Source organism: Pavona decussata, unplaced genomic scaffold (assembly GCF_977016875.1).
Source record: "Pavona decussata unplaced genomic scaffold, jaPavDecu1.1 SCAFFOLD_253, whole genome shotgun sequence".
Classification (NCBI taxonomy): Eukaryota; Metazoa; Cnidaria; class Anthozoa; order Scleractinia; family Agariciidae; genus Pavona; species Pavona decussata.
The window spans coordinates 985988-1012636 of record NW_028145656.1 but is presented as its reverse complement, the minus strand read 5'-3'; the positions used below and the strand labels follow the sequence as shown (position 1 = coordinate 1012636).

The 26649-nt window shown below is 38.7% G+C and overlaps 5 protein-coding genes and 1 non-coding gene across 9 annotated transcripts in view; all 6 read right to left on the bottom strand.

Annotated features, from left to right (window-relative positions):
• LOC146456946 (spliceosome-associated protein CWC27 homolog) overlaps positions 1 to 26649 on the bottom strand; it is a 39882-nt gene that overhangs the window by 3432 nt on the left and 9801 nt on the right. For 2 of the 3 annotated variants that reach the window (XR_014858675.1, XM_085092530.1), the window contains exons 9-12: positions 25992 to 26081; positions 5442 to 5492; positions 3915 to 4045; positions 1916 to 2010 (exon numbers count right to left, since the gene is read on the bottom strand). Coding sequence is in view for 2 of the 3 variants with exons in the window: in XM_085092530.1 (XP_084948656.1) it covers positions 1916 to 2010; positions 3915 to 4045; positions 5442 to 5492; positions 25992 to 26081 (367 nt within the window). In the remaining variant the exon portion in view is untranslated. Of the gene's footprint in view, positions 1 to 1915; positions 2011 to 3914; positions 4046 to 5441; positions 5493 to 12061; positions 15583 to 25991; positions 26082 to 26649 lie in introns of those variants that run through there. The other variant, XM_085092529.1, reaches the window with a different exon arrangement.
• On the bottom strand, positions 756 to 826 carry Trnag-gcc (transfer RNA glycine (anticodon GCC)). Its single transcript has one exon. It is a non-coding gene; the product is annotated as a tRNA-Gly (tRNA).
• Positions 6330 to 9448, bottom strand: LOC146456949 (uncharacterized). The gene is made up of 2 exons (XM_085092535.1): positions 9325 to 9448; positions 6330 to 9294 (listed from the first exon to the last, which is right to left on the bottom strand). The coding sequence occupies exon 2, from the start codon at positions 9263 to 9265 to the stop codon at positions 7838 to 7840; it is 1428 nt and encodes a 475-aa protein (XP_084948661.1). The 5' UTR covers positions 9266 to 9294; positions 9325 to 9448; the 3' UTR covers positions 6330 to 7837.
• LOC146456948 (uncharacterized) lies at positions 9196 to 10587 on the bottom strand. The gene has a single exon (XM_085092547.1). It carries the CDS (start codon positions 10382 to 10384, stop codon positions 9329 to 9331), a length of 1056 nt encoding a protein of 351 aa, XP_084948673.1. The 5' UTR covers positions 10385 to 10587; the 3' UTR covers positions 9196 to 9328.
• On the bottom strand, positions 12062 to 24540 carry LOC146456947 (uncharacterized). Its single transcript, XM_085092543.1, has 2 exons — positions 19138 to 24540; positions 12062 to 12761 (listed from the first exon to the last, which is right to left on the bottom strand). The coding sequence occupies exon 1, from the start codon at positions 20563 to 20565 to the stop codon at positions 19501 to 19503; it is 1065 nt and encodes a 354-aa protein (XP_084948669.1). The 5' UTR covers positions 20566 to 24540; the 3' UTR covers positions 12062 to 12761; positions 19138 to 19500.
• LOC146456933 (spliceosome-associated protein CWC27 homolog) overlaps positions 18231 to 26649 on the bottom strand; it is a 157353-nt gene continuing 148934 nt past the window's right edge. Inside the window, exon 11 of one of the 2 annotated variants that reach the window (XR_014858669.1) lies at positions 18231 to 18938. The gene's annotated coding sequence lies outside the window, so the exon portion shown is untranslated. The remainder of the gene's footprint in view (positions 18939 to 26649) is intronic. The other variant, XR_014858670.1, reaches the window with a different exon arrangement.

The following is a 26649-nucleotide window of genomic DNA, read 5'->3' as shown; positions in this document are numbered from 1 at the left end:
GGAATTTGGAAGTGTTGGTTTTAGTGGAGGGAGGAAAACCTGAGAAAACGGAGAAAAGCCCTTGAAGCAGGGTCGAGCACCAACAACAAACTCAACCCACATATGACATCAACGCCGGGAATCGAACCCGGGCCACACTGGTGGGAGGTGAGTGCTTTCAGCACTGCGCCATCCCTGTTCCACCATCAGAATGAAACAAACGATTGGTTTAAAGGTAACAAGTGATTGAAAAGCAGAGGAAAGACTGAAATGAAATTCGTCGTCGTGTGTTTTCGTCCTCCACAATTCAAAACGTCCCATCAGGAAATTTCACGTTCTAGTTGTGTAGTGATGGTAAAGAAATGTACCAAGAAGTGTAATGCACGTGCAGAGTTGTTGTTTTGGTTATTAAGCCTATTGTTTTTCCGACGTTCTCGATGCCGTCGGACGGGAACACCCCATTTCTCGTGCACTAAATTTTCGCGTTCGTGCTTTCAGTATTTCGCTGTTACATATATATCATGGGAGGCTGGAGATGGTTTTTTACAGTTTAAAAGATCGATCTAATTTAATACTGATTTCATTGGCTAAATGAGGGGAAAACGTTCGACCTATCACTGTCAGTTTCATGGGGTCGGAACAAAAACAGAATATTCATGCATGCTTTACAATAGTTCAGCGAAAAAAAAAATTAAAAAACAACAAAAAACAAAAAGTTAATAAAACAAGACAAATTTTCCAGACAGACACACCCAAAAAAGAAAAAAATTTATCAGTGCACTGGCCGGGAATCGAACCCGGGCCTCCCGCGTGGCAGGCGAGAATTCTACCACTGAACCACCAGTGCCAGATAAACTCACTGGGTGTAATGCATCGTAATTATAACTGGATTGTGTCTGTTAACGCTCTCCTCTCGAGGTTCGAAGGACAGTTTTACAATGAAATTTTGATTAAGCGCAATTTAGAGATTCTGTGTGAACTTTCAAATTTCGTATTCTTGACGGAAAGGCTGATGATTGCGGCACAGGAACCTTTCCAGGTTTTCAACCAAAAAGAAACGCAACTCGGAAAAAAGGCATTGTTTGAGATTAGTCGTAAACACCCAAGGGAATGAAGGGTAAACAAAAAGGGCTGATCAAATAAACGATTGAAAGGAAAGAAAATGTATTTAAAAGCTGATACAGAATAAGCACAGTTGTCTCAAGTGGGATGGCAGAAGATGCACTGCCGCGAAAAATTTATGTTTCCAAAAAGAACTCGCCAATAAAAAACTATTCCTATTTTGTCATTTAGGCCATCTTTCAAATCCTTATCCAATGTGACGTCATAGCCTCGTTTCCGTTTCAGAAAAAAAAGATGGCTGCTCGCGGGACAAAAATGGCAATTTTCCGTCCCAGATTTATCGAGAAAGAAATTGGTAACAGTGCAAATCAATGTTATTCTCTGTTATTACATTGTATGAAGTTGCGTTTAAGGAAAAATTTGCTAGACCCTTGTTAATGAAGATAGTACTCAGAGATTTCAAAACGTGGTAGTTGATTGCATTAACGAGTTGGTCCGATTAACGGCGTTTCCAAATAAGAAAAAAGCTGAATTTCTTTATGAGCCACAAAAAATTGGTCGTCAAAACCAGATCTTCGTGGTTATACTTGGAGGTCGTAAATCGGGTTCTACTGAAATTATAGTCCGAGGATTGATTCAAACGCGTTATTTTTAACTTCAAAGGTAACACCTTTTCAGTTTTGTAATCATTTTGGAGTCTAATCATGGTGATTTCTACGGTAAACGCCCATACAGATCTCCCGCTCATATTTTATCAAGTACTTATAGTTACACATTGTCATGTATCTTTTATTATTCTGTACTTATTATAAATTCAATTTTGTACCTAGCGTGCAGAACAGACGTGATTTTTTTGCGTTTTTCGACCTCCTACCTGAGTGTTTTTCTCCTTCGTTCTCCTTCTTTTTTTTCGTGTCCATCATCTCCCGCTTTAAACGTTTATATTCTGCACGGGCTGCTTCCTGTTTGCTGAAAAGAAAAAATCAAAAGAGCTGTTAACAACAATAGGTTGATACTGTCATTGGCGGACTGGTTACCATGGAGATTAACTAAACTTAGTTTCCATGGGAACTGTCTCACCCAGGTGTTTAAATGGCTACTGGTTACATACTGCTGCGGGTACCCCTGTGATGGACTAGCATCCCATCCAGGGGGAAGTAGTAATACTCAATATCACTTAATGCTGGGTATCCTGTGATGGACTAGCATCCCATTCAGGGGGGAGTAGTAATACTCCAAATCACTTCATGCTGGGTATCCTGTGATGGACTAGCATCCCATCCAGGGGGAAGTAGTAATACTCCAAATCACTTCATGCTGGGTATCCTGTGATGGACTTGCATCCCATTCAGGGGGAAGTAGTAATACTCCAAATCACTTCATGCTGGGTATCCTGTGATGGACTTGCATCCCATTCAGGGAGAAGTAGTAATACTCCAAATCACTTCATGCTGGGTATCCTGTGATGGACTTGCATCCCATCCAGGGGGAAGTAGTAATACTCCTAGTCACTTCATGCTTGGTATCCTGTGATGGACTAGCATCCCATTCAGGGGGAAGTAGTAATACTCCAAATCACTTAATGCTGGGTATCCTGTGACGGACTAGCATCCCATTCAGGGGGAAGTAGTAATACTCCAAATCACTTCATGCTGGGTATCCTGTGATGGACTTGCATCCCATCCAGGGGGGAGTAGTAATACTCCTAGTGACTTCATGCTGGGTGTCCTGTGATGGGCTAGCATCCCATCCAGGGGGGAGTTTCATGCTGGGTGTCCTGTGATGGACTAGCATCCCATCCAGGGGGGAGTAGTAATACTCCTAGTCACTTCATGCTGTGGGTCCTGTGATAGACTAGCATCTCATCCAGGGGGAGTAGTAATACTCCTAGTCACTTTATACTGGGTTGGGTATCCTGTAATGGACTAGCATGCCATCCAGGGGGGGAGTAGTAATACTCCTAGTCACTTCATGCGGGGTATCCTGTGATGGACTACCATCCCATCCAGGAAGAGTAGTGATATTCCTACAATTCTGGCGAAACTCTTGGGAAGATGACATGGAAAACGAAACAGCCCTAACCTTTTCTGTAACTTTGTAAGTTTACTAATCTTACATTTCCTTTTTGCTTTAAAATTGCAATGTAGTGTAATTATTTCATGCAATTGTTGTAACTGTACTGCAGTGCAATTTAATAGTAGTGTAACAAATGTACTGTAATCCTGGTGTAATATAATTATTTTTTACACCCATTTTGAAATCACTGGTGATCCTTGCAATCTGATTGGCTCTGAACAGTGCAATTTATTCCTAAATTGCACCATTGTTTGCTCTAAATCACATCCTTTCTTTAGCCCATCAAAATGGAAATGAAGTAACAAAAATATAATGTACTATTATTATTGACAATAAAACTGTGATTTCAAAATAGGTGCATTCAAGTGGTAATTGAACTTTGTGTCGCGCAATTTTGGTCTGAAATCACGCTTGTGATTTCAAATCAAACTCGCGCTGCGTGCTCATTCGATTTTGCAATCACGCGTATGATTTCATATCAAATTGCACTCCACTCAGTTCAATTACCATTATATATATAAAAAGCAAATAAACAGATAAATAAATAAATAAATAAAAACTCCCTGAAAGAAAGTCCTTTAAAAAGTCCTTTTTTGATAATTTTACCGTTATTTTTAGTTTGCAATTAATGTATACTAAATTATTATTGAGGACTGTAATTTGCAGGGCCACAGGTTTGTTAGCTTTGAGCTGTTAAGTGGTACCCTCGTAAAATTAAGACTTAACTTAATTGCTTACTTATCGTAAGGCCTGGGATTATATTTTGAATTTTTTGGCATTTTTCCTGTTGTACCAACCTTTTTCCAAACTCGTTTTTCGCTGTTTTTTCATCGAGGTCGTCATTTTCATCATCTTCTGTTTTTCTTTTCTTTAATTTATTTCTCACTTCATCACGCATGCGCAAGTCAAAATCTTTTCCTCCAGTACTCTACAAGAAAGTATAACAATATTTCTTTAAAAAAGAAAAAATGTTTGAAGACTGATTGTCCACTTTGTCCTCTCACTCTAGTACCAATCTCTTTACCCAAACGAACCGTATTGTGCGTTGATCATTTTGAAACTTCAACATTCCTCCATGGCACCTCCCTTCCCCCACCCGGCATTTGAACTTTTGAAAATTAAAGTGCTCAAATTCCCGCCTCACTAGGGGCCACAAAGCCGGTCAAATTCCCTACCCACAAGTGCTTGTGTATATTAGGTATACCCCTAAACTATAGCTTATTTTGCAGTTCTCAACATCTTCATTAATGTGAGAGCTGTCTTCAGACCCACAACTTCTAGGGGAAAAAAGTTGAAAAGTTATAGTGGTGGTCAACCATATCACATATGGGAGGGGGTTTAAAGAATTTTTTCCTTTTCATGAGTAGATCTTCACAAGACCATCTTGGTGTCAAAAATTCATATAAATCTGTCAAATATTGACAGAGTTATGGCTTTACCTGCCAATTGGCACTCTTAGGGATTAAAGGGTTAACACTCTCGCAAAGGTTCTGAAACTGGAACAAATGCCCTATTGGAGGGGGGGGGGGGGGGTGGTGCAGTGGTGAGAGCTCTTGCCTCCTACCAAAGTGGTCTGGGTTCGATTCCTGGACTAATAGCAACATCACATGTGGATTAAGTTTCTGGTTACTGTCCTTACTCCAAGATGTTATTTTCCAGGCACTTTGATTTTCCCTTCTCCTCAAAACCCAATACTGTATTTCTAAGTTGTAATGGGGCCTGGAGTGTCCGAAGGTGACTTATTCATTTTTCAATTTATGCATGGTTCAAGTCCTACTACAAGACCTTCTCTCCCCCTGTACACCCAGAAGTGGGTAATAGGATGCCGTTATGAAAAGAAAAAATTTAAACTTCTTCGGTGGTAGGGGAGGGGGGGGGGGAGGGGAGGTACATGGAGAGGGGGCATGGTTGCAATAGGAACTGATCCATTAATAATTTGTTTACATTGTCATGATTTTTCAAGTCTTTTATCTGGGTTAAAGTACACATGTGGTTTACAAAAGAAATGTGAGGGGATTACATCTGGGCCCAGTTGTTCAAAGCCCAATTAAGCTAATCCTGGATTAACGGGAACTTTGATGCCAGTGTAGTTACAAACCAATGAAGATTCTTCAAAAAGATTTTTAGTCTCTCAGTTTTGACTTAGACTTTTCTTTACCATTATCTTAAAATTAGATTTTAAAAACATTTTGAATGAGCAAGATGAAAACCTCGGTTAACTTTTAATCGTGGATTAGCGTTAATCAGCATACAAACAACTGGGCCCAGGGGAGTAAAAATATAATGCACATAACGTCCACTCCCATCCCCTCCCTTACAAATACCTCCTCATCGCTGTCATCATCCGAGTCAACTTGTTTGGATTTCTTCTTTTCCTAAGCAAAAGGACAGAATATCTAAAATTTGGATTCACAATAAAAATTCTTGCTAAGGGACCAGTTAAGTCAACTCTCATTGAGCAGTTTCTGTGTCCTTCACTGCAAAGTTCAAGGGGGAGGTTGTTGAAAGCCAAACGATTTAAAGGCAAGCTAAATTCAAATTTCTAGATGGGTGGGGTGGCGTCCAATGATGAAAATTGAAATGAAGATAGTTAAAATTCACGCTGTGGTACCCCTTAGAGTGCTAAAATCTAAAATTTACTTCTCTCAGAGGACTACGTTCATGAAACAGAACTCTGCTATCATTCAGGACTTCTTTTCAAAATTTTCAGCGCTCACTCCATCACTTTAACGTGGGAGTCTTTTCCTCGGATAAAGGCTACAAGTGCAATTATCGCACCATGAAGTAAAATATTATGTTTAAAACATGAGCAGCAGTGTTTTATTGGGATTTAAAACCACGAGGCGCAGCCGAGTGGTTTAGCCCCAATAAAACACATGCTGCGAGTTTTTTGAACAGCTTCAAAAACATTCCTGGAAAAGCATGTGTCAAGAGAGTTCATAACAATGATGCTTTTGTGAACGTTGGAAATTAGCATACGAGAAAATCATTAAACACCACATACTAATAAGGAGGAGGTTTTATCGGATATAAAACCAATGCACATGATGTTTTAATGACCATTTGATAGGTCAATGGGCTTCTGAATCATTAATGAGTTTTTGAAGTTGGTAGAAGTGTTACAAACCCCCTTACTCCACCACCACCACTTACTCAGAACACTGCTAAACGATGGGAGCATTGAATCCCCGGGATGCCCATACAACAAATTGTAAGCATAATTAATTGTTGCTGGTACAAAATTTTAAATCTAGGTAGAGGGAAGCAATGTAGGACTGCAAAAAGAATGTGAATAAATAACAAAATTATCATCGGTACAGCCTCTTTATTTCCTGTCAGCACTCTAATGTTACAGCTAGCAATAACAAAATAATTCGAAGTCTATCAAAATGTGATCAACCATATCATTCAGTTGTAGTATATGGACCAAAAATACAAGATTGCCAACAATACAAGTCATATGTAGCTTACGAAAGTAAATCTATTAACCCTTTAAGCCCTAACAGTGATCAGCATCAAATTTCTCCTTGTAATATCAATGCCTATTCAACCTCTGAGGTCATGAGAATTACGGATATGATCACCCAACTGAATTTTCTCGATATTTTAAAAACTTCTATCTACTACTTTTATAAGAAAAGTATGTAGACAGGATAGGAGAATTCATTCTTTGATATTACGGATTAAGGGGCTAAGCTATAGAATCAGACTTTAGAAATAATTATTATTAAAAACTGTTACCCTAAAACATCAGTTGTCTCATAAATAAAATTCTAACAATTTAAAATGCTAAAAACCTAATTCATTACATTGTTTAGAGATAAAATTACAATCGTTTTATCTTTGGCAAGCTAGGATATCTACATAAAAATTTGTTTAAAGTTCATCAAACAGGCATTAAGCTTTTCGCTTCTAAAGACTATATTTGAAGTCCATCAAACAGACATTCAACTTTTTGCTTCTAAAGAATATAACTTTAACTGATAATATGAAACCTTCAAACGTTTCCACTTAGGAGCAACACTAAACTGTTTTTCAAATGTGAGAACCATTTATTTTCGACAAATAAAAATAACCTACAGATGTACTGCTCAGTAGCTTTCCTCAATGTTAAGGACAGTTAAGGATTATGTCTACAGATGTTTCTAAAGGCATTTAAACAGTTTAATGCTACACTTGTTAAACAAAACAACTGACATAAAAGCTTGGATACTCGTACCTGCCAACCTTACAAAGTAAGAAACAGGGATTACCCCGCCCCAACAACTGCACCAGTGAAAGAAAAAATTTTGTCCAACACTACTGGTATGCCACGACTGCTCTAACAACAACAGCAAAGGTAACAATCCTTTTCTTTTTACAATACCATGCAAATTGCAGTTTTGTGTGTTCCTCACAAAACAGAAAATCATCTTGAATTCACAAATCAACTATAATCATATCAAGTTTAGTGAAATTCCAAAGTTTCCTAAAAACTCCTTGCAAACTGGAAGGTATACAACAACTCAAAAATTCTTTAGGATTAAATGCAATTACGTCTTCACAGAAAACCTGAATGTTTGAATTTTTTACGTTTGGAAGCACAAAAATCACAGCAATTCCAATTAAATTGCGATGGCTGGCAGGTATGCATGCTGATTGACTGTCTCACTATATTTTGACTTGAACAAAGACCATGCTCTAATTGAACTTTCAAAAAATTTACTACGACTTTTTATCCTTACTGAACACAACATTCAGAAGCAGAGTGGTTCCCAGCAGGCAAAACATTGACACGATCCTCAGACAAACGAACCACCTTATCTAACTCCTCCCAACCCTCTCCACTGTATTTTTCGCGTGCCTGTTTAACAAACTCAACCATGCAATGCCCTGGCACAGCATTACTCAAGTTAAACTGAGAGTGAGTCTCTAAGGCATCATATAATTTCAATGTCAGTAAAAACATTGGTGTCTGGCGAGGATCGGGTCTTGGAAAAAACTCGTTTGACCTTTCCCGCTCAGATGATGCATACTTTATAGCCTCATCTGAAACACTAGGAATAGCACTGGTTTGCAATGAATCACGTATTGTTTCAATTTTTGTCCTCTCCTCCAGAGTTAAAATCTCTTTAAAGTGCTTCTGTGTTGCGATCCCGACAACCTTTAATTGACCTTTGACCCAGCAAAGAACTGGGCCACCAGAATTACCAGGATTGAGAGAGCAATTTAAAACAGCCATTGTATGACCTGATGAACACAAATGATTGAAAGTTTCCTCAAAACCAGAAACATAACCATTTACAAAAACAGCACTGTTGCCTTTGTGACTCATGGGATAGCCAAATGAAAAAATTTGCATCCCTGGTAACAAGGAGTGGTCTGACAATTGTAATGGGCAAATTCCATTTTCCTTTAAGTTAAGGCCTCTGCAGTAAAGCAAGGCCAAATCTTTAAGTGTATCATAGTGGATGATCTCACAAGGGAGCTCTCCAATGGCTACATTAGAAATAAAAATCTCCTTTCTGTCGTCATTCTCGTCAGTTAGGTCATTCACCACATTAACCTTCTGCTCTGCCTCACTGTGTGAGTGTCCCTGCAACTCAGACTTGCCTCCCATAGTTTTATCATTGAATGCATCTTCAATGACGTGTTTGTTAGTTATAATGAAGTGATCATGAATGATGAAACCAGAACCATGCTCAATTTCAATCTTCTTAGTAGCTTCAGCATACTCTTCTTCAATTTCAGCCCTCTCTTGATCTGCCCTTTCATTCGTGCATTTAGAATCACGGTCTTCACCAGCGAGATACCTTTCAAGATACTTTTTTCCATCAAAGTAATCAATTGCATTTTTAATTTCAAAAATGTTGTATGTCAGCTGGGTCTTTGGGATCCCATCTTTCTCTTCTTTGGTAGGGAATATGTCTGTGTCATATGGATGAGTGCCTGCAAAGCACTCTCTCACACGGCGTTCTGCCTCATTACGCGAATATTTATGCAATCGCTTTTTGGCTTTCTGATACTTCTTTGAAATAGCATCCCTTTCTGCTTGAAGTGCCTTCTCTGATTCAGTTAGTTCATCTTTCTTGAGAGTCCTCACTGTGCTGTGTTCTTCTTCTTGGTCAAGATGCACAAGCATTCTGTGAATATCAAAAATGTCATACATTTGGTTGCTGTTTGGGTCCTTGGCTACATCTTTTATATACGGAAAGACTTTTCTGCCACGCACTCATAATCCACTAGTGGGAAAGCAATTTTTCATATTCTGCTCTGCTTCGCTCTTAGAATACCTGTGTAACCCATGTTTAGCTTCTTGATACTCCTCTTCTATTCCACGTCTATATGCATCAATTGACCTGTTCAGTTCATAACACCCAGGTCCTTCACTTTCTGAATATTTCTGAAGAAGCTTCCGTTCATCCAAACATTGAATTGCTTTGTCAATATCAGAGATGTTATAAATGGGAGAGATCACTTGATTGTCATCTTTTTTAATGGGAAGTAAATCTACACCTGGAGGAAAGGAAAACCCAGTATAGCAATCCTTGACTCGTTTTTCTGCTTCACTTCGAGAATATTCTCTCTTCTCATTGGATTTCAACTCTTTTTTAACATTCTTCCTCAGTTCATTGTCTTTCTTCCACCGTTCATCATTACGGTGATCACGACCCTGGAAAAACAGTTGTCCAAAAACACTTGTTTCATCCCAATGAACAAGAGCATCATGAATTTCGATAATGCTATAAGGCTTATTTGGACTACGTTTATGCTCGACTTCAAGCAAACCTACATCCCCAGCAAAGCCTCCAGCAAAGCAATCCCTCACTCGGCGCTGCGCAACAATCCAGGAATATTGACATTGTTTATCTCGGTTACCAGCCGCTTTCTTGCATTCACTTTCAACAACAGCTCTCCTGTTGTCAATCAACTCTTTCATTTCATCATACCTGGGTCCAGGATTTGGGTATCTTTCAGCAAACGCCATTTTGTCAAAGCTAACAAGTCCATTGTGGATATCAATGATGTCATAACGATTCTCTGTATTTGGTTTCCCATATTCATCGAACTCAGTGGGAAGCATGCTGTGTCGTATATGGTCATATGGTAACCATCCACGTCCGACGGGACCAGGCAACAAACCCCCATAGCATCTACGTAATCGTTTTAAAGCTTTATCCCAAAAATATTTCTGTAAGTTCTCTGGTCTTCCATGAATCTTGACCTTCACACAACCTTCTAGAACCTTTCTTCCTTCATCGCCTAACACATCGCTGTAGCAATGCATGGCTTTGTGGTCCTATAGTTTTCTTCTAAATATGTTTGACAAGAATGGTCAAGAAGACAGTACTGCATCAGCCGCGCATTACAGACACTTTGCCAAGCCAATGATGTCTTGATTAGCAACCAAACTTGTTACGACAAGTGTGGCAAAGAATGTCGCCACTCAAAAACAAGTGGTGCAATAGCCAGGTAACCAGGCCTAACAGTAAAATTTTCAAGAAAACTGGATTGGACGTCCGCAGTATGACATCCGGTTAGCGAGACAGCTTTCCATTTAGCCTAAAATCTCGGTTTATATTACCAGAATCGTCGGTTTCAAGGCGGCTTCTTCTTCTCCTTCATCTTCTTCTTTTTTTTTTTTTTTCGTTCAAGCGAACTCTTCTACATTAGAATTAGAAACACTGGTCAACATTTAGCTACATTTCTGCGCGTTCTTCCTCCGGCAGGTCTTGCTTCATCCTCGGACAGCTAGTCGGGAGGAAGGGACTTTCAACTGAGAAAGTTTTCTTTTAATAAACTTTCGCCCAAAAGCTGTCGCCCGCGAAAGTCCCTTCCACCCAACTAGCTGTCCCTGGATCTCCAAGGATGGTCTTGCCTGATGACGACATTCTAAAATGAAGCATTGGCGATGTGACGTTTGCTGTTGTAACAAAATATCCGTCCAATGTTAAGCAAGGATTGGAATAATATGGGACTGATTGTTTTCCATCCAATGCCAATACTGGCCAAATATTGTGAGACTCATATCGGAAATGATTTTGGCTTTTTATTATGCATTGTTAAAGTTCATCACCATGAAGGAAGCAAAACTTTGCAATTGTCTGCGCTGTGAGTTATACGGTCACTTACCACAACTCACTCTATGAGAATTTAACTTAAACTTTTACTTGGTAAAAGGGCATTTAGGTTGTAAATTCATATGACAACATATGACGTCATCACTTCCCGCTGCAAACCCCAAAGGAAACATCTTTGGGTGTACCATCTATCCTCCTAGCCTCATTGTCAAACCTTTTATACTTGCGAAGTTATGGAGGGGGTGGAATCTGCCCTCCCAACCCACCCCCCTCAGAAGACAAAAAAAGCCCAGTCTAGATAGGCTTCAATTACACTGAGAATTGAATTCCAGGGGCATCATGCAGTTTCATATCATATAGGTGGCTTGCAACCAACCCCTGGAGATGCAAAAGACAATGGCATGGTGGCCATGTTGGATGACAAAATAAAAGGTTCTGTCACCCAGCATGGCTGCCACACCAGTCTTTTCGCATCTCCAGGGATTGGTTGTAAACCACCTACACCGCATCTACAATGAAATGCTTTAATAGCAGTAATTATTAAAAGGTCATAAATTATGAACCCAGAACCATGACTAATTTTATCTTTCTTTTTGCTTTGCTTTTATACTCATCTTGAATTTTTGCTCAATCGTGATTGCCTACATCTGGATCCTTATCAAGTAGCTTTGTTTTTATTTAATAAATATCAAAAAATCAACTGCATTTTTGTCACATGTCACAGTTTTGTTGGATCTTTTCTGCTCTTTGTTTCTGCACCTGTTGATTTCTTGTGCAAGAATCATGATTTGCTTCCATCTGGATACTATATATCAGAAACCAAATGGATATGTCTATCTTTTTTTTTTATGAATTAACAGTCAAAGATTTGGAGGCAGGGGATCTGTCACACTATAATAAATAAATTTATTCAACAGTCACTCTTACTCTAAGTTAGTTACAATTATATTTGACTCAAAGCATGACATGTTTAAAAAATAAAAACTGCATTTCTAATTATTTGAAACCTCTAAAAGAATTTTATGAATACATTAAAATACAATGGGAAAATCCATTTCTAATGTCATTGTCTGGTGTAAAACTATTATTCAAGCTTCTTTAACCTCCCTCAAAATGGCACATTAACATTGTTTAAGGCCTATCAATATTATCAGGCATTAATCTAAGACATTATTTTATCCCCCAAATATTACACAGCAATTAAATATTTCCACCAAGGAAAACAAAATGTGTATTATCCTAACACAGGAAACAAAGAAAAGTGCTGCTCAGTAAAAGCTTTCATTTGAGGCAATTTGTACAGCATAATAAACAGTACCACAGGAAAGTACTGCTCAGCAGCTTTAACTTGGTTGGTCACACTTGAGAATTTCATCTAAAGACTCAAAAGCTAGAATCACCTTGTACAGCAAAACAAACAGTGCCACAGGAAAGTACTGCTCAGTAGCTTTCATTTGAATGGTCACACTTCAGCATTTTATCCAAAGACTCAAAAGTTAGAACCACCTTGTACAGCAAAACAAACAGCACCACAGGAAAGTACTGCTCAGTGCTTTCATTTGAATCTATATGCAAAATGTTTGCCTCCTAGATTTCTGAAATTATAACCATATTTACATCACTAAAAACTACATGTACACTTGTTCAAACATACCAGTGATCACACAGTTGGGCTACCAACTGACAAATAAATTGTGCAGTTCCAGAAAATATCCATACTCCCCCCATGGAAGGTTATTTTGTAGTTAAGCTTCATACTTTGCTTCTAAAATTTTGGCTTTTAAGACCCCCCCCCCCCCCCCCTGCAAGGAATTTCTGAGATGACCTTCTATGGGGTGGGTATGGATTTTTTCTGGAACTGTGAAAAATGCACTGAGAAAAGAGCATGCAAGTCCAACATTTTTCTCTTTACTGAACACAACATTCAGAAGCAGAGTGGTGACCTGAAGGCAAAACACTACTATGCTCCTTAGACCACTCAACTACTTCTATCAACTCCTCGTTACCCTCTCCCTTGCATTTGCTGATGGAATCCTTGATGAAATCAGTCACATAATGCCCTGGCACTGCATTACTCAAGTTAAACTGAGAATGAGTTTCCAAGGCATCATACAGTTTTAATGTCAGTAAATTCATTTTTGTCTCATTACTTTCCACTTCTTGATACCGATCTAAATACTTAGGCTTGGCAATAGAGCTGATTTGCAATGCTTTCCGAATTTGTTCAATTTCCCATCTCTCTTCAAGTGTTAGAATCTCTTTAAAGTGCTTCTGTCTTGCAACACCAACAACCTTCAATTGACCAATGACCCAACAGAGTATTGGGCCCCCGGAGTTGCCGGAGTTTAGTGAACAATTAAGTACTGTCATTGTGTCACCTGAAAGAGTTTTCTTGGAACCAGAAACATTCCCATTTACAAGCAGAGCTGTTTCTTCCGTGTGACTCATGGGAAAACCAAAAGCGAAAATCTGCATTCCTGGTAACAAGGACTGGTTAGAAAACTGCAATGGAGAAATGCCAGTTTGCTTTAGATTGAGCTCTTGGCAATAAAGCAAGGCCAAATCTTTACCAGCATCATAGTGAGCAACCTCACAAGGAAGTTCTCCAATGGCTGCATTTGAAATACCAATCGTCTTAGTATCATCACACAATGCATCTTCAACGACATGCTTATTGGTAATAATGAAATGATCATGAATGATGAACCCAGAACCATGATCAACTTCCACTTTCTTTGTGGCTTCTTCATACTCTTTTTTAATTTTAGCTCTCTTTTCATCCACCTTTGAATTTCTTTTTTTTGAGTCAGGTTGTTTCTCATCAAGGTACTTTTCACGAAGAACCTTATGATCAAAATATTCAACTGCCTTTTTAATGTCAAAAATGTCATAAGTTTGTTTGGTCTTTGGAATCCCATTTTCCTCTTCTTTGGTAGGGAAAACATCTGTTTCCTCTAGAAGCCTACCAGCAACGCAATCTCTCACTCGACGAGTGGCCTCACTCCAAGAACATCCACCCAATCTTCTTTTGCTTTGCTCATACTCTTCTTCTAAAGCAGCACATTTTGCCCTGACTGACATTATGAAATCTTGGGAAACTTCCCCTTGGCGTCTAGGGTTAATGCGAGACATTTCTTTAAAATGCAGATACATTTTGTGAATATCAAAAATGTCATATGTTTGTTCGAGGTCTTGAACCCTTTGAATCCCTATTTGAACATTCTTCAAAGAAAATATTGTTCTTTCTTCATCCAAGCTATCAAAAAAACAATCTCTCACCCTCTGCTCTGCTTCATCTGGGGAATACCTACGTAATTTCACTTTTGCTTCCTCGTATTCTTTTTTAACACCAGCAATGTTTTCTTCAATTAACTTCTTCATTTCACCAAGCCCAGGTCCTCCATCTTCTGGGTATTTTTGAAGATGCTTTTTCTCATCATAATATTGAATTGCTCCGTGAATATCAAAAATTGTGAAAGTTTCAGTGTTTGTTGGAAACCTATTGCCATTAGTTTTGATGGGCAATATATCTTCTCCTTGTGGAAAGGGACAGAAATAACAACCACGCACACGCTGCTCTGCTTTATCTTTGGTATATTCTTTCATATCTTTATCGGGACCGGAAAGGGCTTGCTCATATTCCTTTTCAATGGCACCCCTCCGTTTTTCCATATCTTTTCCTTCTCTTTCGGAAGGACGTCCATACCATGTATCCGGGTAACTTGGAACATTACTCGGTTCATTGTAGCGAACAACAGCATCATAAATGTCAATAATGCTGTAAGGTTCATGTCTATTTTGCCAAGATCTCTCAAATTGAAGAAGGTCATGATCATCAGCAAAGTTTCCAGCAAAGCAATCGCGCACTCGCCGCTGTGCAACAAACCAGGAATATTGGTGTCGTGCATCTGGGTCAGCACTGGCTGCTTCGCACTCTGTATCGACGTCAGTTCTTCGCTTGTCTATCAATTCCTTCGTTTCTTCGTACCTGGGTCCCGGTTTTGGGTATTTCTCAACATAAGCCATTTTGTCAAATCTTTCAAGCGCATCATAGATTTCAATAATGTCGTAAGTATTTTCTTCACCTGATTTAGTGGGAAGCAAGAGATCGTTAATGTCTACCCACGACAGCAAAGCACCGTTGGGAGACCGTCCAGCATAGCAATCCCACAATCGACGCAAAGCACTCAGTCCGTCATATCTGCGTGTGCTTTCTGACCTTCCATAGATCTTGACCTTCACACAAGCATCAAGAGCCTTTCTTCCCTCTTCCCCTAATACATCGCCGTTAGTGTACATGACTTCAATTCAAAGTTTGCCAATGTCGCAAAAGAAGCCTAAAGATCAGCAGAAATACGAATTTTTACCACACCAAGTATAGTTTAACCTGTGTTCCTCCTAAATCCTTGAGGAAAGAAGAAAAACTAAAAAAGATTCTTTCGCTGCAAGCCTAACCTTCTTCGAATAGCTTGGTAACCAGGCATGAGGAAGTAAAACGGAAGTAAGAATGACACTTCCGGTTTTTCCAACTTCCCTGACCTTGCTCTTTTTTTAGATTATTTGCTTTCCAAAGAGGCTCCAAAAAAAAAAAAACAGTACTTTAAATGACATTTTTCCCTTTTTTTTTTTTTTCTAAAAAGAAATAATCACTGATAGAAAAAACTGGTGTATGCTTGAGGGATGGTGAATTTTTTTTTTGAATGTGTGCTTTCGTAATCTAGGACGGTGCTTACTACTTAAAGAAGTATTGCTGTGTGGTTTGTGACTATGCACTATGCAGGGAAAGCAAACCTTAGCGAGGGCTATTGAAATCCAAACAAAAAAAAAACAGCAAATTAATTGAAATTACAAATTGAAGCTTTGCTATCTCTGAAAAATGCATGGTTACCCCAAATTTTCTTTTTGATACCAAGCGCACTTGGTAAGTTCTTTTTTCTCCGCATCGTTTTAAGACGCACAAAGATATCCCTGTATTAGTAGGCACCACCCATAGGAAACCCGAGTATCTTGAGATGTACAGAATGTATGCGCAGTAACAAAAGTAGGCACCGCTCCCCAGGGGAGCGCAGGCAACCTAATTCCCAGGGCTTCCCTGTCCCAATTAATCTGCGTACCTCGCTTTTTGTTGATGTCCTATATTTAATGTTTGTTTCGCTGCTCCCAAGAGAGAAAAAACACTGAAACATTCATGTCATAGACAGTTTGGTTTTTTACTGATATTTTAAGGTGGTGTTTGTTGGCTAACACTGCGTTGCAAATGCCAAACTGAAACTCATTAATTTTTTTTTGTATATCCCAAAGAAATAAATAGCCCCAGGCTTTGATACAGAGAAATAAAGAAATAATGTACATAATTTATGCAATATTATAAACAGTGTCAATATTTTGGTAATAAATATTTGTACATGCAACTGACTTTCGGATTTTTTCTGTTCTTGCATTAATAAAGACGTTTGCTACAGTGATCAACATGCCCTTTTTACGTTTTCTTTCCTTTTTAACACGTAAGGGGACTGCATATTAAACAGCCGCCAAAAAAGCTGTATCATATTGAATGCTTAAATTAACACTCTCGCAAAAGTTCTGAATCTGTAACAAACGCCCTTTTTTTTTGGGGGGGGGGGGGGGGGAGTTGCAGTGGTGAGAGCACTTGCCCCCTGCCCCCTTCAAATTGGCCTGGGTTTGAATCCTGGACTGGTAGCAACATCACATGCGGATTGAGGTTTCAGGTTACTGTCCTCACTCCAAGATGTTATTCTCCAGGCACTTTGATTTTCCCTTTTCCTCAAAAACCAATATTTCTAAGTTGTAATGGGGCCTGGAGTGTCTGAAGGTGACTTGTTCATTTTTCAATTTATGCATGGTTTAACTCCTACTGTACGACCTTCTTTCACCCCCTTCCCCCCCCCCCCCCCCCCTCCCCAGGAAATCAGCTTGTGCAGCTTGGGGGTGGGAAATTTTGAAGCTATTTGAGGGCAGGGACAACTAATCATGCAAAGACTTATGGGATAATAATAAAGCCATATTGCACCATGCGCACCTTTCAATTCATCTTAGGTTTGTCAACTTGGCAACAATTTTTTTAACATGATGCTTCCCTGAGAATGATGTATTATTCAGTAAGGACACAGGAAAACTCGGAAAAAGAAAATCTGAGTGCTCCTATCAGGAGTTGAACCTAAGACCTTCTGATTACTAGTCTGGATGCTCTACCACTGAGCTACAGGAGACTTGTGGGAGCTAAGGCCATTAAACTAGGTTCATGGGACAAACATCCTGCTTATACTCCTAAGATTGGAATGTCAATGAGTGGCATATGCACAATGAAAGGAAATGTAATGTAATATTTTTTTGTTGTTGTTTTATGCTTCCAGGTTAGCAGCCTCATGGGATACTGGTTACTGATCAGTAAAGATAAATTTTAAATGTCTTGATTTTTAAATCAATTTTCCCAACCAGTACAATAAGAAATATATGGATAACAGTAAAGAGAACATGCCATTCAGATGTTTGCTGCATACATCTGGGTGAGGGGATTTTTATGGGCGAAAGTTTTCTTGCAGTAAACTTTAACCGACTAGCTATCCCTGGATCTCGGAGGAAGGTCTTGCTCGAAAACGCCATTCTGAAATGAAGCAATGGCAATGCGACATTTGCTATCGTAACAAAATATCCGTCCAATGATAAGCAAGGATTGGAATAACATGGGACTTGTTGTTGTTTCCCATCCAATGCCAATACTGGCCAAATATTGTGAGATTCATATCAGAAATGATTTGGGCTTTTATTATGCATTGTTAAAGTTCATCACCATGAAGGAAGCAAAACTTTGCAATTGTTCACAATGTGGGTTATACAGTCATTTACTACAAGTCACTATGAGAATTTAGCTCTTGGTGATGGGGCATTTAGGTCGTGTATTTTCATCATGTCGTATGGCCTCATCACTTCTTGCTGCAAACACCAAAGGAAACATCAGAAACATCTTTAGGTGTACTATCATGCCTTTATATTGTCAAAGCTTTTATACTTGCAGAGTTATGGAGGGGGTGGAATCTGGAATCCAAAGCATGGCATGTCTAAAAAATAAAAACTGCATTTCTATTTATTTGAAACCTCTAAAAGTATTTTATGAATACATTTTTAAAAATACAGTGGGAAAATGCATTTCTAGTCAAAATGGCACATTTACATCATTTAAAAGGTTGATATCTAAGACATTATTTTATCCCCAAAATATTGCTATCACTAGTAAACAAATTCACAGCTATTAAACATTTCCAAAAAGGAAAAAAAAGCGTTTACTATTTAGATATCTTCTTATAGTATTTATATAATTGTATTTTGTTTCTTTTATATATCTCATTGTAATTGGTTTCTGAAAAACCATTAATTTAGTGGATGGAATCAATAAAGTTGTATTGTATTGTATTGTACTATAATTGTAACACAGGAAACACAAAAAAGAGCTGCTCGGTATAAGCTTTCATTTGAACCACTTTGTACAGCATAATAAACAGCACCACAGGAAAGTACTGCTCAGCAGCTTTCATTTGAAGTTTCACACTTGAGGATTTCATCCACAGACTCAAAAGTTAGAATCACCTTGTGCGGCATAATAAACAGCACCAGAGGAAAGTACTTCTCAGTAGCTTTCATTATTTTTGGATCAAGTTACTATACTACCTTGTATTATTATTATTATTTGAATGGTCACAATTTAGGATTTCATCGAAAGACTCTTGAAAAAGTTCGAACCACCTTGTACAGCAAAACAAACAGCACCACAGGAAAGAACTGCTCAGTAGCTTTCATTTGAATGGTCACACTTAAGGATTTTATCCAAAGACTCCTGAAAAAGTTAGAACCATGCACCTTGTACAGCAAACCAAACAGCACCACAGGAAAGTACTGCTCAGTGCTTTCACTTGGATCTATATGCAAAAATAATTATGTTTGCCTCCTAGGTTTCTGAAATTATAACCATATTTACATCACTAAATATTTTGGATCAAGTTACTATACTACATTGTACACTTGTTCAAACATACCAGTGATCACACAGTTGGGCTAACAACTGACAAATAAATTGTGCAGTTTCAGAAAATATCCATACTCCCCCCATGGAAGGTTTTCGTTTTGCACCCCCTCCCCCCAGGAAATTGCAGTTAAACTTCATACTTTGCTTCTAAAGTTTTGCCTTTTAAGACCCCCTCCCTCCCCTAGGAATTTCTGATATCACCTTCTATGGGGTGGGTATGGGTTTTTTTGGAACTGTGAAAATGCGCTAGGCAAAGATCATGTAAGTCCAATAGTTTTCTCTTTACTGAACACAACATTCAGAAGCAGAGTGGTGACCTGCAGGCAAAACACTTCTATGATCCTTAGAAGACTCAACTATTTCAGCCAACTCTTCTTTGCCCTCTCCCTGGTATTCACTGATAGAATCCTTGACGAAATCAATCACATAATGCCCTGGCACGGCATTACTTAAATTAAACTGAGAATGAGTTTCCAAGGCATCATACAGTCTTAATGTCAGTAAATTCATTTTTGTCTCATTACTTTCCACTTTTTGATACCGATCTAAATACTTAGGCTTGGCAATAGAGCTGGTTTGCAATGCTTTCCGAATATTTTCAATTTCCTCTATCTCTTCAAGTGTTAGAATCTCTTTAACATGCTTCTGTGTTGCAACACCAACAACTTTCAATTGACCAATGACCCAACAGAGTATTGGGCCCCCAGAGTTGCCGGAGTTTAGTGAACAATTAAGCACTATCATTGTGTCACCTGAATATGTTTTCTTGGAACCAGAAACATTCCCATTTACAAGCAGAGCTGTTTCTTCCGTGTGACTCATGGGAAAACCAAAAGTGAAAATCTGCATTCCTGGTAACAAGGACTGGTTAGAAAACTGCAATGGAGAAATGCCGGTTTGCTTTAGATTGAGCTCTTGGCAATAAAGCAAGGCCAAATCTTTACCAGCATCATAGTGAGCAACCTCACAAGGAAGTTCTCCAATGGCTGCATTTGAAATACCAATCGTCTTAGTATCATCACACAATGCATCTTCAACAACATGCTCTGCTGTCAGTTTTGGGGAGGGTACACATTGTGTAAAGCACTCGTCCTCTTTCACGGGTTTTTCAGTAAAATGACGAAACATTTTGTGAATATCAAAAATGTCATATGTTTGGTTGAGGTCTTCAACCCTTACTTCAACATTATTCACAAGAAATATTGCTACTTCTTCATCCAACCTATTAAAAAAACAATCTCTCACCCTGTGCTCTGCCTCATCTGGGGAATACCTACATAATTTCAATTTTGCTTCCTCATATTCTTTTTTAACACCAGCAATGTTTTCTTCAATTAACTTCTTCATTTCACCAAGCCCAGGTCCTCCATCTTCTGGGTATTTTTGAAGACGCTTTTTCTCATCATAATATTGAATTGCTTCGTGAATATCAAAAATTGTGAAAGTTTCAGTGTTTGTTGGAAGCCTATTGCCATCTTTTTTAATGGGCAATATATCTACTCCTTGTGGAAAGAACCAGAAATAACAATCCTGTACACGCCGTTCTGCTTCACATTTGGTATATTACCTCAGATCGGTACAAGGACTGGAAAGGGCTTGCTCATATTCCTTTTCAATGGCACCCCTCCGTTTTTCCATATCTTTTCCTTCTTTTTCGGAAGGACGTCCATACCATGTATCCGGGTAACTTGGAACATTACTCGGTTCATTGTAGCGAACAACAGCATCATAAATGTCAATAATGTTGTAAGGTTCATATAACTTATCCCAAGGTCTCTCAAATTGAAGAAGGTCTTTATCATCAGCAAAGTTCCCAGCAAAGCAGTCTCGCACTCACCGCTGTGCAACAAACCAGGAAAATTGGCGTCGTGCATCTGGGTCAGCAGTGGCTTCTTCGCACTCTCTGTTGACGTCAATTCTTCGCTTGTCTACCAATTCCTACATTTCTTCATACCTGGGTACTGGTTTTGGGTATTTCTCTACAAAAGCCATTTTGTCAAACCTTTCATTTTGATGGGCTAAAGAAAGGATGCGATTTAGAGCAGCAAAAAATGGTGCAATTTGGGAATAAATTGCATCATTTTGGACCAATCAGATTCCAAGGATCACCAGTGATTTCAAAATGGATGTAATTAATACAATAACCAAGACATTTCAACACATTTCGTGAGCGGGCATCGCGTTGCTTGAGCTGAGTTAAAATCTTTCCAACAAACTCAGTTTTAGACTACTGCACACATGCAGTTGTGATCTTCTAAATTAGAGTATAATCTGAAAGAATTTCACTAACAATATTTTCAAAACTAACCTTTATTCCAGAAGGAAATCCTGACCCCAAAATATTGCAGCATGTAAGTCGTTTCGCTGCGATTTGTAATCGATTACTCGCCATTACTGGATTTTTTATTGGCAACATATTTCAACAAATATTTGCTTACCTTTCACATCACAAGAAAGTTCTAGCTTTCCTATCCTCTTTGAGGTCACTCTCAGCAGTCTTCGTCCAATTTTTTATTGAGCAGTTTTCCTTTCCTGCGAAAATTTGCCTGTGTTTGTCCGCTACTCGCAAAAACAGTTTGCAAAACTTTGCTGACCAGTCACTCTGGCTGGACTCTAAACTCTGGTCACGTGTGCTGGTCACACTACTCGATGACGTCAATCGTGCGTCTATACTCTAATCACACACTCCTCTAGACCAATCAAAACGCGAGTTTTACACAGTTCATTGTATAACAGATATTATTAAAAACTGCATCATTGTATAATGCAATTCGAGGGATTTGATTGGCTTAGCGGCCATGGTATATGAGCAATTATACCATGGCCGAGAAATGGCGACCATTAAATTGCCTTCTGGTCGTTCTTGCACAGCGAAATCAGTAAGATCTAGCAATATTTCTCGGTTGTTTTTAATAAAACAATTATTCCACTTGCGCTTGTTGGATATGAGATGATTATAGCCAACTCGGTGCTACGCGCCTCGTTGGCTATCTATCATCTCATATCCAACGCGCGCTCGTGGAATAATTAGGGAGTTTACGAAGCCACGACGCGACCCCGAGGAAAACGTCGATTAAAAAATAAATTTATATTTTACCTACGAATCTCGCGATACTATAAAGTCATTTACTCTGTTTATCAATGACAAAACTATTCCAAAACTCAATCCGAAACACAGCGATAAGATTTGAAATAAAAATTCAACATTTAGTCGTGGTGGTGCACGTTCTCCAAACAACGCAGCATTTGGTCATTTCACGTTGTTGTTTTGCAGAGGACTGCAAAGAAATGTACAAAGATTTATAACGCACGTGCACAGCTTTTGTTCTGTTAATTAATTCTTTTGTTTGGTGACGTTCCCGTCGCCGTTGCCGTCGTGGTTTCGTAAACTCCCTATTGTTAAACAAGACGCATATGTGCGTGAACTTGGGCTTCTTTCCTGGCATACCCAGCTGTAAACGCCAGAAAGTTGACATGATAAATTTCAGTTGTCATTTGTTGATTGTTTTACAGCATAGTACAAGCAAGTATATTGAAAGCAATGTATATTCCTGGTCTAAATTGTACCCTCTGGTTCTGACAGTAAAATCCGAGCTTTCAACCTATGTGTGCATCTATCTGGCCAACAGGATTTAGCAAAGTGGGCAGGGATATCTTGTGTTGGCTTCATCCCCCCCTCGCAAAAGTTTTTGTTTTTTGAAATAAGGGAATTCTGATTGAAATTGGTGTTTCGTGGAAATTTCTGTATGAAATTTGTCCTCGCGTCACATAGGCGAAATTTGATCCGTCTCCAGTGCATGCGTTTGTTTACGCAAGATTACGCAGTTGTCACGCTTTGGCAATTAAAATATAGAGGAAAACAGACAGAATGCTTTCCTAAAGGAAAAATTTATTCAGAAAAGTCTTTGTTTACGCCTAAGAAAGAAACGCTTATAATTCTAAATGCGAGACGAGAGACGCGAAAGCGATTTAAAGGAACTATCAGTCCATTTCGAAGCGTATTTAATTTATCAACCCGTGCGTGGCACGTTTTTCAAATTTTCGATAACACTGTTCAGAATATAAAGAATCGATCAATTAGAATAGTATTTCAGTACAAATTCACGATCAAACCTGTAATTTTTCAGCCGTTGAATTCCCAGAATTGCTAAAAAATTTTGTAGAAAGTCCGTGGCCTGAATAAGGATTTGAGATGTCCGCGCTCCGCTAACTCGTCGCCTGGATAAAACAACAATTTGTACTCGAAGCACAGTTTCTTCGCCGTTATTTCTCGGATTTCCGCTATCGAAACTGTTGAGTATTCCCAAGTAGTTCTTCTTTCGACGTACCATTTCGAAAAGTTGTGTTTTCCTTCGAAAAACGCGAAAATCGTCGACTAAAAAATGGCCGACCCATGCAAACCCATGCAGCGAACAAGATTACCTGCGCATGCGTTTTAAGGCCCAGACGGCGATTTGTGACTGAATGAGGAAAAAAAAAAAAAAAAAAAAACGAAGGGCAATTTTCAACTTGGTCTCCCTTTGGGAAGCCCAAGTAATAATAGTGGTCTGTTCAAGGTGTTATACAAAGTTTCATCAGAAGAGTGAATAGATTGTCCGGGCGCAATTCAACTTGAAATATGCCAGTGGTTTCAATCTTTTCCTTATGCCATGGAATAGAAATGTCATTGTCTCCGTATAAGAAAATGTAACTATTTGCCTAATTTTAGCTGATAAGGTAACATTTTTATGTAATTAATTAATCAACTTAGTATTAGGCTTATTTTGCTGATCTTTCCCGTAAGCAACCACCCCCCGTAAGCGACCACTTTGTCGTGTCCCAAGGGTGGTCACTTACGAGAAAGTTGACTGTAGAAGATTCTTATCTCTGAAAAATGCAGGGTTACCCCAGATTTTCTTTTTGGATACCAAGAGCACTTGCTTAGTTCTTTTTTCTCCGCACCGTTTTAAAACGCACAAAAATATCTTTGTATTAGTAGGCACCAACCATAGGAAACCCGAGTATCTTGAGATGTACAGAATGTATGTGCAGCGCATAACAAAAGTAGGCACTGTCCTTGGGCTATATTTTTTACTTTTAAGGGGCGCACAGGCAACCTAATTCCCAGGGCTTTCCCTTCCAAATTAGTCTGCGTAGCAGGCATATTTCCTCGCATTTTGCTGATGTCTTATATTCAGTGTTTGTTTAGTGACCCCCAAGAGTAAAACATCACTGAAACATTCATGTCATAGACAGTTTGGTTTTTAAGTGATATTTTAAGGCGGTGTTTTTTGGTTAACACTGCACTGCAAATGCCTAACTGAAATTCATTCATCTCTTTTTTGGTGAGTAGCTAGATGTCAACTTTATTTACAATTTTGAAAGCTCATCTGATTGTTCACAATGCAAGTTTCCATCCATGGGGTAATTAATCTTGTTATAATTTAGGAAATTCTGGGGGTTCTGTCGTTCATCAGTTAACATCTACATGTACAATAACCCTTTATGATAGTAAATATTATTGGTAAACCAAATGAAGGAGTATTAAACAGTTCAATAACAGTACGCCCTCTCTAAAAGAGGCAAACTTAAATTCAATAATTTTATTATTTTCATGGACAATAAGTTAACTTCCCCCTCCTCCCCCCACCCCACCAATAATAATAATAAGAACAAGAACAAGAATAAGAATAAGAATTTTAGTATCAATCTTTTTTTAAAGTGAGAGACAAAAAAAAAAGCATCAGAAACACAGACATTGGTAAAAAGAATATGAGCTTATACATTTATTAATTCTGTCAAAAACCCACAAGGCGTTTTCAACACCCTTACAGAGTTTTTTCGATATAAAGAAAGGAGAAGTCATTTACTGGTGCGCAGCATTCATTTCAAGGGTGGTTGCGGTAGTGGTGGTGACAGTGCCTCCAGCAGTAGTATTAGTAGAAGAAGAGCAGAAGTAGTTAGGCAATTTGTATGGTGCATGTCCTGTATGTTATACATGTACATTCACATGAGCATTACATTAACTACTTTTAAGGCTGGGTCTTAACAGTGATCAGCATCAAATTTCTCCTTGTTATATCAATGCTTATTCAACCCCTGAGGTCATGTGAACTTTTCTTTGATCAGCAGGGATTTGCTGAAGCAAAGGCATATAAAAAACAGTATCAAACTGTTGGTCTTTTGTGAATGAGTTTAAAGGGTTGGCAAAGAACAATGTTTTTGTCTCTCTTGACCAGCAAGAAGTCAGGTAGGAACTGGGTTAGTAGCGATTTCCCAATAACATTTGAGAGAACGGCAATAGCATCTAGGCCTCTTTAAAACTCCTCACTTGAGGACTGGAAGAAATTGAAAGAAGGAAACTTATGGTGGTTTAGAGCCAACCAAAGGCGAATGACTACGGATACTTTCTGCCTGTTTCTGCCTTCTTGCTACGATAATATTGCGCAAAATTTGAGCCATGATGCAGCCTGTATAACAGGTGTTAGTTTAGCTGAGGGCAAAGCACCAATTGATATCATTATTATGCATAATCTAGTCACCACTAATTTATTACCCATTCCAAGATTTTCAGGTGTTTGTTGCTCACGTGACCAGCCAATGCCAGGGTCTTTTCCTGTTCCTCCCCAATTTACAAGGAAAAACCCTGGGAACGAGGTTGAATAAGATGCTGATTTTTGGCAAGTATGCATTTTGTATCATGCTCTTTTCAAAATATCTCATTGACATCATCACTTTGATGAGTACTCTATAATTTGCTTTGTACATTGGTGACACAGAAAGAGATTGTGTACCTTGGCACCTGCAGCTGTGGTCTCTACGACTGGCTGTGAACTCAGTTTCGGATCATGCAAAACATCATGACTGCTCTTCATCTTCATTGTCTGAGAAACAAAACAATATCCACCAAATAAGACTATAACATCCAAGTAAACCAAAAACATTATTGTTATGCCACTGAAATTAGAGTTTAGACCAAATGCAGTGTTCCAGATAACTTTCAAAATCAGAGAGTCAATGAAGAATTATGAGGGGTCAATAGCTCTGGTTCTCTCTAAATCTCCTTAAGTTTTCCATTCATTTTCCCAGGTCAGGAAGCCAGGCTTCTCGGGTTTTTGACCTGAGACCCCTCTCTTATCTGGAACACTGCAATGAAAAAAAAAAGCCATTTTTTGCGAAGGGAGAACAAGAGCAGGGGGAGGGGGGGGAAGAGGCTCCAAATTTAAAGTGACAGGGGTCAACATCATACCTTTTAGGGGTTAAAATTCATGGTTTGGTACCCCTTAGGGTGCTAAAATCTAAACTGACTTCTATCAGAGGTATGGTGGTAACTTTTAAGGTATTGAGCCAAAAAATATGAAAGGGAGTAAAAATCTTTATAAGTGGCAGACATTTGAAGGAATAGTCCTTATTTCTATTAAAAATTGTCAAAGTGTCAGTTACATGTAGTGT